Here is a 13,531-nt window from a genome sequence, read left to right on the forward strand (position 1 = left end):
TCCAATTCCATCCATGTTGCTACAAATTACATTATTTATTTATTTATTTATTTATTTTAAATTTTTTTTTTTTTTTGAGACAGGGTCTCACTCTGTCACCCAGCTAGAGTGCAGTGGCGTGATCATAGCTCACTGCAGCCTTGACCTCCCAGGCTCAAGCAATCCTCCCACTTCAGCCTTCCGAGAGTAGCTTCTGAGAGTACTTCCAAGAGTAGCTTGGACTACAGCACTCCACCACGCCCAGCTAATTTTTGAATTTTTTTGTACAGATGGGGTTTTGTCATGTTGCCCAGGCTGGTCTCAAACTTCTGAGCTCAAGTGATCCACCCACCTTGGCCTCCCAAAGTCCTGGGATTGCAGGCATGAGCCACCATTTCTGGCCTAATTCATTCTTTGCCCCCCGCCTTTTTTTGTATTTTTAGTAGAGACGGGGTTTCACCATGTTAGCCAGGATGGTCTCGATCTCCTGACCTCGTGATCTGCCCATCTCGGCTTCCCAAAGTGCTGGGATTACAGGCGTGAGCCACTGCACCTGGTCTCCCCACCTTTTTTTTGAACGGGCTGTTGCTCTGTTGCCCAGGCTGGAGTGCAGTGATGCAGTCATGGCACATGGCAGCCTTGAAATTCTAGGCTCAAGTGGTCCTCCTGACTCTGTCTCCTGAGTAGCTGGGACTAAAGGCACATGCTGCCATGCTCGGCTAATTTTTTATTTTATTTTTTGTAGAGACGAGGTCTCACTGTGTTGCCCAGGCTGGTCTCGAACTCCTGGCCTCAAACAGTCCTCCCACCTTGATCTCCTAAAGTGCTGGGATTACAGGCATGAGCCAACATGCCCAGCCTTCAGTCTTTTTTATTGCCACATAATATTCCATTATGTATATATATCACATTTTCTTTCTCAGTCATCCACTGATGCACACAAAGTTGATTCAATATCTTTGCTATTGTGAATAGTGCTGCAATAAACATATGGGTGGAGCTATCCCTTGATATACTGATTTCCTTTCCTTTGGATAAATACTTAGTAGTGAGACTGCTACATCACATGGTAGTTCTACTTTTAGTTTTTTTGAGAAATCTCCATACTGTTTTCCATAATGGCTGTACTAATTTACATTCCCACCAACAGTGTATAAGTTTCCTCTTCTCTGCATCCTGACCAGCAACTGTTTTTTTGTTTTTTTTTTAATCTTTTTCATAATAGCCATTCTAACTGGGATGAGACAATATCTCATAGTGGTTTTGATTTCCTTTTGTTTTTTTTGAGATAGAGTTTCTCTCTTGTTGCCCAGGCTGGAGTACAATGGCGCGATCTCAGCTCACTGCAACCTCTGCCTCCCGAGTTCAAGCAACTTTCCTGCCTCAGCCTCCCAAGTAGCTGGGACTATAGGCATGTACCACCACTCTGGCTAATTTTGTGTTTTTAGTAGAGATGGGGTTTCACTACGTTGGCCAGGCTGGTCTGGAACTCCTCACCTCAGGCCCACCTTGGCCTCCCAAAGCGCTGAGATTACAGGCATGAGCCACCACGCCTGGCCTTGATTTGCATTTCTATGATGATTAGTAATATTGAGCATTTTTTCATATACTAGATGGCCTTTGTATGTCTTCTTTTGAGAAATGTCTGTTCAGATCCTTTGCCCACTTTTAAAAATGGAATTGTTTTTGCTGTTGTGTTGTTTGAGTTCCATGTATATTCTGGATATTAATCCCTTATTAGATGAATGGTTTGCAAATATTTTGTACCATTCAACAGGTTATCTCTTCATTCTGTTGTTTACTTTGCTGTGCAGAAACTTTTTAGTTTAGTATAGTCCCATTTGTCTATTTTTGTTTTTGTTGCCTGTGCTTTTGAGGTCTTAGTCATAAAGTCTTTGCCTAGACCAATATCCTAGAGTGTTTCCCCATGTTTTCTTCTAGTAGTTCTATAGTTTGGAGTACATTTCAGTCTTTAATGCATTTTTGAAGGGAGCCTGCCCCTCCACGCCTGTCGGTATTTCTCGCAAGGTGGAGACGAGAGACTGAGAAAAGGAAATAAGACATAGAGACAAAGTATAGTGGAAGAAAAGTGGGCCCAGGGGACCGGCGCTCAGCAAGTGAGGACCTGCACCGGCGCTGGTCTCTGAGTTTCCCCAGTATTTATTGATCACCATCTTTACTGTCTTGATGAGGGGAATGTGGCGGGGCAATAGGGTAAAGGTGGGGAGAGGGCCAGCAGAAGAACATGTGAGCAAAGACTCTGTCATAAATAAGTTTAAGAAAAGGTGCTGTGCCTGGATGTGCACAATCGCTAGATTTATGTTTAAGCTTACATAAACACCTCAGTGCAGTATAAAGAGTAACAGAGCAGTATTGCTGCCATGATGTCTCACCTGCAGCCATAAGGTGGTTTTCTCCTATCTCAGTAAATAGAATGTATGGTCGGTTTTACGCCGAGACATCCAATCCCAGGGATGTGCAGGAGACAGATGCCTTCCTCTTATCTCAACCGCATAGAGTCCTTCCTCTTTCACTAATCCTCCTTAGCACAGACCCTTTATGGGTGTCGGGCTGGGAGGCTATAAGGTCTTTCCCTTCCCACGAGGCCATATCTCAGGCTGTCTCAGTGGGGGGAAACCTGGACAATACCCAGGCTTTCTTGGGCAGGAGTGCCTGCAGCCTTCCACAGTGCATTGTGTCCCTGGTTAATAGAGAATGGAGAATGGCGATGACTTTCACAAAGCATACTGCCTGCAAAAACATTTTTAACAAAGCACATCCTGCACAGCCCTCCCTTAAACCTTGAGTCAGTACAGCACATGTTTTTGTGAGCACAGGGTTGGCACAAGAGTTACAGATTAACAGCATCTCAAAGCAGAATAATTTTTCTTAGTACAGATCAAAATGGAGTTTCTTTTGTCTTCCTTTTTCTAGGTAGACACAGTAACAATCTGATCTCTTTTTCTTTTCCTCACACTTCCCCATTTTCTTTTGACAAAACTGCCATCATCATTATGGCCTGTTCTTGATGGTCGCTGTCTCTTCGGAGCTGCTGGGTACACCTGTAGACTAACAACAGACAGAACAGGCACACAAGGATTAATACGAAATTTACAATAGTGGAACTTCCGAGGGTTTTAACCCAAGTGACAGGGTTGAGATTTGTGAAGCCATCAGCAGCTCCCACGATTGCCTCAGTTCCTGGTACGAAATGTAAATGGGCTTTTGATACTTTGAAAATGTGCTCTTTTAATTTTAAAATGTCTAAAGTGAGATTATCTTCTCTTCCCTGTAGATGGCGTCTAACCATGTCCCAGTGATGCTCAGACTCATTATAGGCTCGGGGTGTAATACAAAAATCTGACGTATTCCAGTCACAGTGTAACTGCAAACGATTTCCAAGCTCATGAGCTTATCTCCCGTCCAAAAGACAGTTTGTCTAAGATCATTAATTGGTTTGCCAATTTTTGATCGATACCAGATTGTGAATTCCACAATCTCATAGAATTTTTTTGCCAATTGTTAACAAAGTGTACTGTCTGAACAGAAGAGTGCATGTTTAGACTGCCACAGCAGCCGTAGCTGTGACTGCAATTAATCCCATAATCACTGCAATCAAAGTAAAAATGAATCTTTTGGATCTATTTAGAACTCCTTTTAATACTTCAGTCAAAATATGGATGGATGGCGAAGCCTCCCAGGGTTGGTCCATGGACACAGGGATCCACACGCCCTCTCTTGCTCTCACTAGTAGAATACGGTGCTGCCAATTAAAAGTCTAATCAATGCAAGTAAACAATCTATAATTTTCACAGGTTATAGTTTGGGAATCTGGTTTAATAACTATGTTTGCTACAATTAGCATATAAGGGGGTTTTACACACCTTTCCAAAGGAATTGTCAGACTGGAATTTAGGTCAATGGTATAAGATGGCTTATGGTCTTTTGTTCCTATAACTTGATTTCCAGACCAAATTCCAATGTGGTGCGAGGCCATAGTAAGCCACCATAATTCTAGATGTTCAGGAGCAATGACAGGACTTATTATCTTTGGTCTTGGAGCAGAGATTACTTTTTCTCCCCATTCCCAAGGGTAGGGAGATTCTAACCTTTTGTACTTATTTTTATCTAAACCTTCTCTGAAGTCACTGTTCACAGCTGGACTCACATGTGCACTGGAACACGATTGAGTTTGTCCTGTGCAACTGTGGTAGAATTGACCTCGAGATGCCCAATCTATAATAGTTCTGAATTAATTGTTTTGTAATATCACTGCACTATCAGCCACACATTCTTCCCAAACGAAAACTTCTGGGCTTTTTGATCCTTTGAGAATTTCCTTGGGGCAAGGCTTCCCCTTAGGCCTAGATTATAATGATCTTTGATAAGAAGGGTCCTGTAAATAATTTACCTGTGGCCTGAGTGACATTCCACTTACCATGTGATAAGTAAGTCTACTGGTGGTACTGACAGTAGGTACTTCTACCAACCAATTTTGGGTTTCAGTCATTAAGCATCCTTATGCCCTCCCTAAGCAAATAGGAGGATAATGATACCCAATTGAAATATTCATCATCATTCCTTCTTCCTCGAGTTGGGCAGGGCAACGATCATCTATGGGGCCAGGTACCCATGCACTATTATTAACATACACTTCAATAGGATTATCCATCCGTGTGACTGCCCCAATAGAGGGCGGGAAAGGCACGTAGGCCTAGTAAGTATAATTATCTGCAGCTGCTCCTGCAGACATGGGGAGTCTTACCATCGTTGATACAATCATCAAAGCTGCAAGCAGCATACTCTCTGGAGTTTATGTCACCCTTGTGTTCTCCAGGCTTTTTTCGGAGAACTGTGTCCGCTTTTTAAATTGTGCCCAAGTCGGCGGCTCCGCTTTCTTGGTGGATGGCAACTTCATCTGTTCTTCTGATATCACCATTTTGTTCATCTGGCGAGTCAATGGTGCTTGACTGTGGTGTCTCCGTCTCTGCGGAGGTGATTTTCTTTGCATCTCCAATGGGTTCATTGTAGAATTTCAAATGTCTAGTTGATATCTAAACAGGAAGCTGATTTACCCCTGGTGAAACACAAACAAAACCTCTCCCCCATGTTCCCACCTTCCCTATTTCCCATGTTTTATTTTTGTTTTCTTTCCACCAAATTAGTTTTCCTTCATGTGGGCTGTTCTTTTTACCAGTAAGTTGTTGTTTTGCAGAGGTAGTAGTCTAATTTCTATAAATGTTAAAACAATTTAAAGTATAGAGTGCTAGATTAAGTTGCATCAGAGGAGTGGTATACTCCTTACTGTCTCCCCCTTCTTTTTTGTTTAACCAATTGAGTTTTGAGTGTTCTATTAGTTCTTTCAACTATGGCCTATCCTTGGGAATTACAGGGAATTCCTGTTGCATGTGTAATTTTCCACTGATTTAAGAACTTTTGGAATGTTTTACTACAGTATCCTGGCCCATTGTCAGTTTTAATTTTTGCTGGAACTCCCATGAGAGCAAAACAATATAATAAATGTCTCTTCACATGGGAAGTACTTTCTCCTGTCTCACAAGTTGCCTATATGAAATGTGAATAAGTATCAACTGTCACATGGACAAATGATAATTTTCCAAATGAAGATACATGTGTGACATCCATTTGCCATAACGCATTAGGACGTAGACCTCTGGGATTTGACTCTGGGTGCAATGTTGTATAATATTTTTTGCCTGTTTCCATGAGATATCAAATTTATTTTTTAATGCTGCTGCATTTACGTGAGTCAAAGGCATGAAGTTCTTGTGCTTTTATGAATGCAGATGATACCAGTAAGTCAGCTTGTTCATTTGCTTTAGTTAAAGACCCTGGTAAATTAGTGTGTGCTCGAATGTGAGTAATATAAAATGGGAAATTTCTTTTTCTCACAGTTTGTTGTAATAAATTGAACAGCTGGTTTAACTGATCATCCATACTATATTTGATTAGGGCTGTCTCAACATCCCTTGTAGCCTGTACTACATATGCAGAATCTGATACAATATTAATAGGCTGATTAAAACCTTGTAACACTGTAATGACTGTAACCAACTCTGCTCTTTGAGCCCAGTGATATTGAGTTTCGATGACTTGTTCTTTTGGCCCAATGTAAGCCACTTTTTCATTGCTGGAACCATCAGTAAACACTGTCAGAGCATTTTCTAAAGGTTTATGTCTGGTAATTTTAGGTAAAATCCAAGTAGTCAATTTTAAAAACTGGAAGGTTTTTGTTTTTGGGTAATGATTGTCAATAATTCCCACAAAATCAGCAAGACCAGTCTGCCATGTACAAGAATTGATAAAGCCTTGTCTAACCTGTTCCTTGTTTAAAGAACAATGATTTTGTCTGGGTCACTTCCACACAATTTTACTATTCATAACCTTGCCTGACCAATTAATATAGCTATTTGATGCAAGTACAATGTAAAAGTCTTAATTGTACTGTGAGGAAGGAATGACCACTCCACAAGATCAGTATTTTGAACAGTGATGCCTGTCAGAGAATGTGCAGTAGCAAAAATCAAAAGTTGGAGTGGGGCCAAGGGATCTAGTCTATTTACTTGTGCTGACCAAATTTCTTCTTCAACTAATTCAATTTCTTTTGCTGCCTCTGGGGTTAAGATTCTTTTACTATTTAAGTCCGGGTCCCCTTTTAAGATAGAGAACAAATTTGACATGGCATAAGTGGGAATGCCTAGAGTTGGCCGAATCCAATTAATATCTCCTAGCAATTTTTGAAAGTCATTTAACGTTTTTAATGTGTCTTTTCTTATTTCTATTTTTTGTGGTTTAATTTTTCTGTTCTTTACCTGCATCTGTGTTAACTGGGATTGGCGGCCCTATTTTTTCGGATCTATTGTTGTACCCCATCAATCCACCAGGTCTTAAATTGTAAAAATTGAGAAGGTGAGAGTGATAATTTGGCCAAAATTTCCCAGTCATAAGGAATAAGTCTATTTCCATGAGCAATGGAATCTAATAATGTTCTCACATAAGCAGAATTGAGTCCATACTGTTTTAATCCCTCTCTCATGTCTTTTAGCATTTTTATAGAAAAGGACTCATATCTGGCATCAGCTTGGGGAGGACCCTTCCCAGGTAGTATGGGCTCTAATATTACTAGAAATTAAAACGCCTCAGTCTCTCTCCTTGTTTTCTTGCCTTCTCAATAATTTCATGTAAGCACAAGCCTGTCCACTAGGTGGTGGTGTAGGATTAAGTCTCATAGTGGGCGGCTGAGGCTATAGCGTCGTGCGTGCCCTGTGGTGCTGGAAACCTTCCTGGCTGTCCATACTTATTTTCTGGGGGCGGCCGATACTGAAGTTCGGCTGGCGGCCAGTATTGGTAGGGTACCGGCGGTTGGGTCTTACTTTCTACTGGCTGATATTGTGAATACTGTGTCTGGATTGGCATTGCTGTGATAGAGACTCTATCCTTTTCTATCTGATATTCTCTTGGGGTTTGTACTTGTCTAACCTGCATTTGAGGTTGTAATGTTATGGGCATCTGAACTGCGGAAGGAGGAGTTGGCCATCATGGTTTAGACTCTGATGGCCCCAATAGTTCTAGACCCTTTCCTCCCAATTTTGATGGTTCATAATCTATTACCTCCTGTAATTGACTGTAGTCAACATTTTCCATTGACCGAGCCATTACAGACTCAGACTCTTCTACGCTTTTTTTTGTTTGTTTGTTGTTTTTTTTTTTTTTTTGATACGGAGTCTCGCTCTATCGCCCAGGCTGGAGTGCAGTGGCGCCGTCTTGGCTCACTGCAAGCTCTGCCTCCCGGGTTCACGCCATTCTCCTGCCTCAGCCTCCCGAGTAGCTGGGACTACAGGCGCCTGCCACCACGCCTGGCTAATTTTTTGTATTTTTTAGTAGAGACGGGGTTTCACCGTGTTAGCCAGGATGGTCTCGATCTCCTGACCTTGTGATCCATCCACCTCGGCCTCCCAGAGTGCTGGGATTACAAGCGTGAGCCCCCTCGCCCAGCCAGACTCTTCTACCTTTTTATACTGTGAACTTTCCGTTACTTTCTCGAATTCTGTCCCTGCCTCTTCTTCGCAATCTATTACACAGCTTTCAGGGGCATCAGAAACTGAAACGCTATCTTCTTCTGTTTGAAACGATTCTAAAGCTATTTTAATAATGGCCCAATCATTCCATACTGTAAGTGGGATGATTTTATCCTCCCTATTTGCTTGTTTTAATTCTTTGCCAATTTTTTTCCAGTCTTTTAGATCTAAAGTTCCCTGTTCTGGAAACCATGGGCAGAATTGTTCTATTGTTCGAAATAGCGTGATTAGATCTTCTGTAGAGGCTCTAACTCCCCCTCTTCTTAAATTAACTTTAATAAAGCTGAGATAAGAGGCATATTTGCTTTCCGTTTGACCCATTCTTACCCTGGGTTTCTCCGAGTGCACAAGCTTACCGCAAGGCTGACCGTGGAAGTCTTCGGGAATCTCTCATCGATTTGTCTTCAATGATCACGCTCTAGCGTATCTCACCTTAGAGAAAGGAACCCACATTGGGCACCAGATAAAGAGGGCCTGCCCCTCCACGCCTGTGGGTATTTCTTGCAAGGTGGAGACGAGAGACTGAGAAAAGGAAATAAGACATAGAGACAAAGTATAGCGGAAGAAAAGTGGGCCCAGGGGACCGGCGCTCAGCAAGTGAGGACCTGCACCGGCGCTGGTCTCTGAGTTTCCCCAGTATTTATTGATCACCATCTTTACTGTCTTGGTGAGGGGAATGTGGCGGGGCTATAGGCTAAAGGTGGGGAGAGGGCCAGCAGAAGAACATGTGAGCAAAGACTCTGTCATAAATAAGTTTAAGAAAAGGTGCTGTGCCTGGATGTGCACAATCGCTAGATTTATGTTTCACCTTACATAAACACCTCAGTGCAGTGTTGAGTAACAGAGCAGTATTGCTGCCATGATATCTCACCTCCAGCCATAAGGCAGTTTTCTCCTATCTCAGTAAATAGAACGTACGGTCGGGTTTTACACCGAGACATTCCATTCCCAGGGATGTGCAGGAGACAGATGCCTTCCTCTTATCTCAACCGCATAGAGTCCTTCCTCTTTCACTAATCCTCCTTAGCGCAGACCCTTTATGGGTGTCGGGCTGGGGGGCTATAAGGTCTTTCCCTTCCCACGAGGCCATATCTCAGGCTGTCTCAGTGGGGGGAAACCTGGACAATACCCTGGCTTTCTTGGGCAGAGGTCCCTGCGGCCTTCCACAGTGCATTGTGTCCCTGGTTAATAGAGAATGGAGAATGGCGATGACTTTCACAAAGCCTACTGCCTGCAAACACATTTTTTTTTTTTTTTTTTTTTTTTTGAGAGGGAGTCTTGCTCTGTCACCCAGGCTGGAGTGCAGTGGCTTGATCTCGGCTCACTGCAAGCTCTGCCTCCCGGGTTCATGACATTCTCCTGCCTCAGCTTCCCAAGTAGCTGGGACTACAGGCGCCCACCACCACGCCTGGCTAATCTTTTGTATTTTTAGTACAGACGGGGTTTCACCATATTAGCCAAGATGGTCTCGATCTCCTGACCTCATGATCTGCCCGCCTCGGCCTCCCAAAGTGCTGGGATTACAGGCGTGAGCCACTGCACCTCGCTGCAAAAACATTTTTAACAAAGCACATCCTGCACAGCCCTAAATCACTTAAACCTTGAGTCAATACAGCACACGTTTTTGTGAGCACAAGGTTGGGACAAGAGTTACAGATTAACAGCATCTCAAAGCAGAACAATTTTTCTTAGTACAGATCAAAATGGAGTTTCTTTTGTCTTCCTTTTTCTAGATCTGATCTCTCTTTCTTTTCCCTACACATTTTGAGTTGATTTTTTGCATATAGTAAGAGACAGGAGTTTAGTTTCATTCTTCTGGATATGGATATCCAGTTTTCCCAACAACATTTTTCCCCAGTGTGTGTGCTTGGTACCTTTGTCAAAAATCAACTGGCTGTACGTGGATTTATTTCTGGGTTCTCTTTTTGTTCTCTTGGTCTGTGTTTTTATATCAATACCATGCTGTTTTGGTTATTAGAGCCTTGCAATATATTTTAAAGTCAGGCGGTGTGATGCCTCTAGCTTTGTTCTTTTTGCTTATGATTGCTTTGACTATTTGGACTTTTTGTTCCATACAAATTTTAGGATTTTTTTTTTTCTGTCTTTCTTGTTTTACTAGAGCATATCCTCCAGTGGTTTCCTAAGAAAAGTTATGTGGGGATGAAGGGTAAATTTCTGATCCTTGCATGCCTAAAAATATACTTATTTATTCCTCATACATGACTGATAATATGGCTTAGTATAGGAGTTCTAGATTGAAAACGTAGTTTCTCTCAGAATTTTGAAAGCCTCCCTATATCGTCTTCTAGCCACTAATGTTACTACTGACAAATATGCTATTCCTATTACCTGCTCTTTCATAAGTAACCCGTTGCACTTTCCCTGCCCCCTCCTCACCTCCTATCACCAAGATTTTTGATTTTCTCTTTATCCTTTGTGTTAAAAAATTTCATGATGATGTGCCATGATGTTTTTCCTTTGTTTTGTTTTCTTTCATTATGCTGGGCACTCAGCAGGCTCTGCCACTCTGGAAACTCATAGTTTCTTTGATAATTTTCTTCCATTTCTTCTGTATTTCCAGAACTCCTGTTAATCTAATGGTCGACTTTATGGATTCATCCTCTAATTATCTTTTCTCTTTTATTTTTCCATTTGTATTTCTGTTCTACTTTCTGAGAGATTTCCTCAACTTTATATATAAAGACATATAAATTATTTTTCTATTATTATTATTATTTGAGAACAGGTCTTGCTGTATTGCCCAGGCTGGAGTGCAGTGGCATGATCATAGCTCACTGCAGCCTCCATCTCCTGGGCTTGAGCAACCCCCCTGACTCAGCCTCCTAAGTAGCTGGGACCACATGCATGACCCACCACAGCTGGCTAATTTTTTTCTTTTTTTAATTAATTAATTAATTAATTAATTTTTTTTTTTTTGAGATGGAGTCTCGCTCTTTGCCCAGGCTGGAGTGCAGTGGTGTGATCTCAGCTTACTGCAAGCTCTGCCTCCTGGGTTCGTGTCATTCTCCCGCCTCAGCCTCCCTAGTAGCTGGGACTACACGTGTCCGCCATCATGCCCGGCTAATTTTTTGTATTTTTAGTACAGATGGGGTTTCACCGTGTTAGCCAGGATGGCCTCAATCTCCTGACCTCGTGATCTGCCCGCCTCGGCCTCCCAAAGTGCTGGGATTACAGGCGTGAGCCACTGCACCAAGCCTAATTTTTCTTTTAAAAAAAAAGTTTAAGCCGGGCGCAGTGGCTAACGCTTGTAATCCCAGTACTTTGGGAGGCTGAGGCGGGCGGATCATGAGGTCAGGAGATCGAGACCACGGTGAAACCCCGTCTCTACTAAAAATACAAAAAATTAGCCGGGCGTGGTGGCGGGCGCCTGTAGTCCCAGCTACTCGGAGAGGCTGAGGCAGGAGAATGGCGTGAACCCGGGAGGCGGAGCTTGCAGTGAGCCGAGATTGCGCCACTGCACTCCAGCCTGGGCGACAGAGCGAGACTCCGTCTCAAAAAAAAAAAAAAAAAAAAAAAAAAAGTTTAGCAGAGAAGAGGTCTATCTATATTGCCCAGGTTGGTCTCGAAATCCTGGCTTTAAACAATCCTTCTACCTTGGCCTCTCAAAGTGCTGGGATTACAGGCATGAGCCATAATGCCCAGCCAATTTTTCTATTATATTTTTAATTCCCCAGAGCTGTTACTCATTCTGTTTTTTTTTTCTTTTTGGAGCATTTTATCTTTGCTTTATGGATGCAGTATTTTCTACTATCTCTCATAGACTGCTTATTGTTTTTTAAAAATATTTTTCTGTTCTCTTCAGTGTCTGTTCCCTTTGAGTTTCTTTTTTTTCTATTTGAAGCTGTCTTTCCTGGTGAAAGTTTATCTTAAATATCTGGTGACCCTTTGTTGTCTCTTCTTTTTCCGGGGGTCTCGGTCATGCAATTCCGCCTCCGGTTCAGCCTTTCCTGCCTCAGCCTCTGTAGTGGGATACACCCCACCTTTTATTCACCGTGATCTCGATCTCCTGACCTCGTGATTCGCCCGCCTCGGCCTCCCAAAGTGCTGGGATTACAAGCGTGAGCCACCGCGCCCGGCCTGTTGTCTCTTCATATTTAAGAGTGAGTCACTAAGTATTTGGAAGCTCTGTGTTAACAGGAAGTTTATCTGTAGGATGATAAAGTGGGTACCTAGGTGTTTTGTTGGGGGACCTCAAATATCAGTATGTATAGATCTTTCCTCTGGGGTTAATTAATTAAAATTAATTCCCTGATATCTTGCCTGGAGAATACAAGCCTTGCTGTCAGCATTCCTGGAGTAAATTTCAGCAGGAGGACTGAGTGCGCTTCACCATTCAGCATGTAGACAATTCATCTAATCTCTGTTTTCAGTCTGAAATCCTCCTACCTTAGCCTCCCTGCTATTATCTTTAGCTGTGCCTGGTATCTCAGTGTCTGGAACTTCTCTACCTCAATTTTGTCCCAGGGGCTGCTAGGGAGATGAAAGGATAGTTGTCTAAGTGAGTGGGATGGAGAAAAAGACCTGGCAGTTTCACTTCCTATAAAGGCTTTCAGCCAAACCCTTTCTTTTCTGCCTCTCACATCACCTCTGATCTGCTCTGTCCCAGTCCTGACATTCTAGTGTTCTGCAATACGAATCTGTTTGTCCCTTGTTAGTCTAACCCTCAGCAAACATTTAGAATTGTTTTCTCAGCTCAATTATGGTTTTCCATCTTCCAAAAATGTGTTGATATCCTTAATCTGCTATTGATTTCTTTCTTATTCTCTTTGTCTGTAGACTGGTAACCCTAAAAATGTTAACTCACTGTCACTTCAGTGATTTGGGGAGTGAACAGGGATAAACATGTGTTTAATCTGTCCAAGCATAAACAGAAGTGCAAGACTGTCCAGATGTCCACTCTTTGCTCCTATTAAAAAGAGTTAGAACCAGAAAATTCGTAGATATGGCTGGGCGAGGTGGCTCACGCCTGTAATCCAGCACTTTGGGAGGCCAAGGCGAGTGGATCATGAGATCAGGAGTTCAAGATCAGCCTGGCCAAGATGGTGTAACCCCATCTCTACTAAAAATACAAAAATTAGCCGGGCACGGTGGCAGGCACCTGTAATCCCTCCCAGCTACTTGGGAGGCTGAGGCAGGAGAATCGCTTGAAGCTGGGAGACAGAGGTTGCAGTGAGTCAAGATTGCACCACTGCACTCCAGCCTGGGCGACAGACTAAGACTCCGTCTCAAAAAAAAAAAAAAAAAAAAAAGAAAAAAGAAAATTCATAGATAAAATATAGATAAAATTCTAGTCTCATAGGCCAATGTGGAAAAAGCAGGAGTCTGAGAGCTGCAGTACATGTGTCCAAGCTCTATTATTATCATTTACTGGTCTGAAGCTAGGTAAGCTAAATTTTCTGACCATCTGTTTCCTCATCTGTAAAGTGGTGATA

The 13,531-nt window shown here is 42.5% G+C and overlaps 1 protein-coding gene across 1 annotated transcript; it reads right to left on the minus strand.

Moving 5' to 3' along the window:
* Positions 1 to 2,427: 2,427 nt before the first annotated feature.
* On the minus strand, positions 2,428 to 5,005 carry LOC131382228 (endogenous retrovirus group K member 19 Rec protein-like). The gene is made up of 2 exons (XM_058433109.1): positions 4,802 to 5,005; positions 2,428 to 3,048 (listed from the first exon to the last, which is right to left on the minus strand). The coding sequence occupies exons 1-2, from the start codon at positions 5,003 to 5,005 to the stop codon at positions 2,992 to 2,994; spliced, it is 261 nt and encodes an 86-aa protein (XP_058289092.1). The 3' UTR covers positions 2,428 to 2,991.
* Between the last annotated feature and the right edge of the window lie 8,526 nt (positions 5,006 to 13,531).

Source organism: Hylobates moloch, unplaced genomic scaffold (genome assembly GCF_009828535.3).
Source record: "Hylobates moloch isolate HMO894 unplaced genomic scaffold, HMol_V3 SCAFFOLD_21, whole genome shotgun sequence".
Taxonomy (NCBI): Eukaryota; Metazoa; Chordata; class Mammalia; order Primates; family Hylobatidae; genus Hylobates; species Hylobates moloch.

Bases quoted from the DNA above. Each gene is read 5' to 3' on its own strand.
- LOC131382228 (XM_058433109.1), bottom strand. From the start codon at position 5,005: ATGAACCCATTGGAGATGCAAAGAAAATCACCTCCGCAGAGACGGAGA. The intron at 3,049-4,801 runs GTGACATAAACT...GTCTGTTGTTAG, and splicing joins AAAGCCTGGAGAACACAAGG to TCTACAGGTGTACCCAGCAG.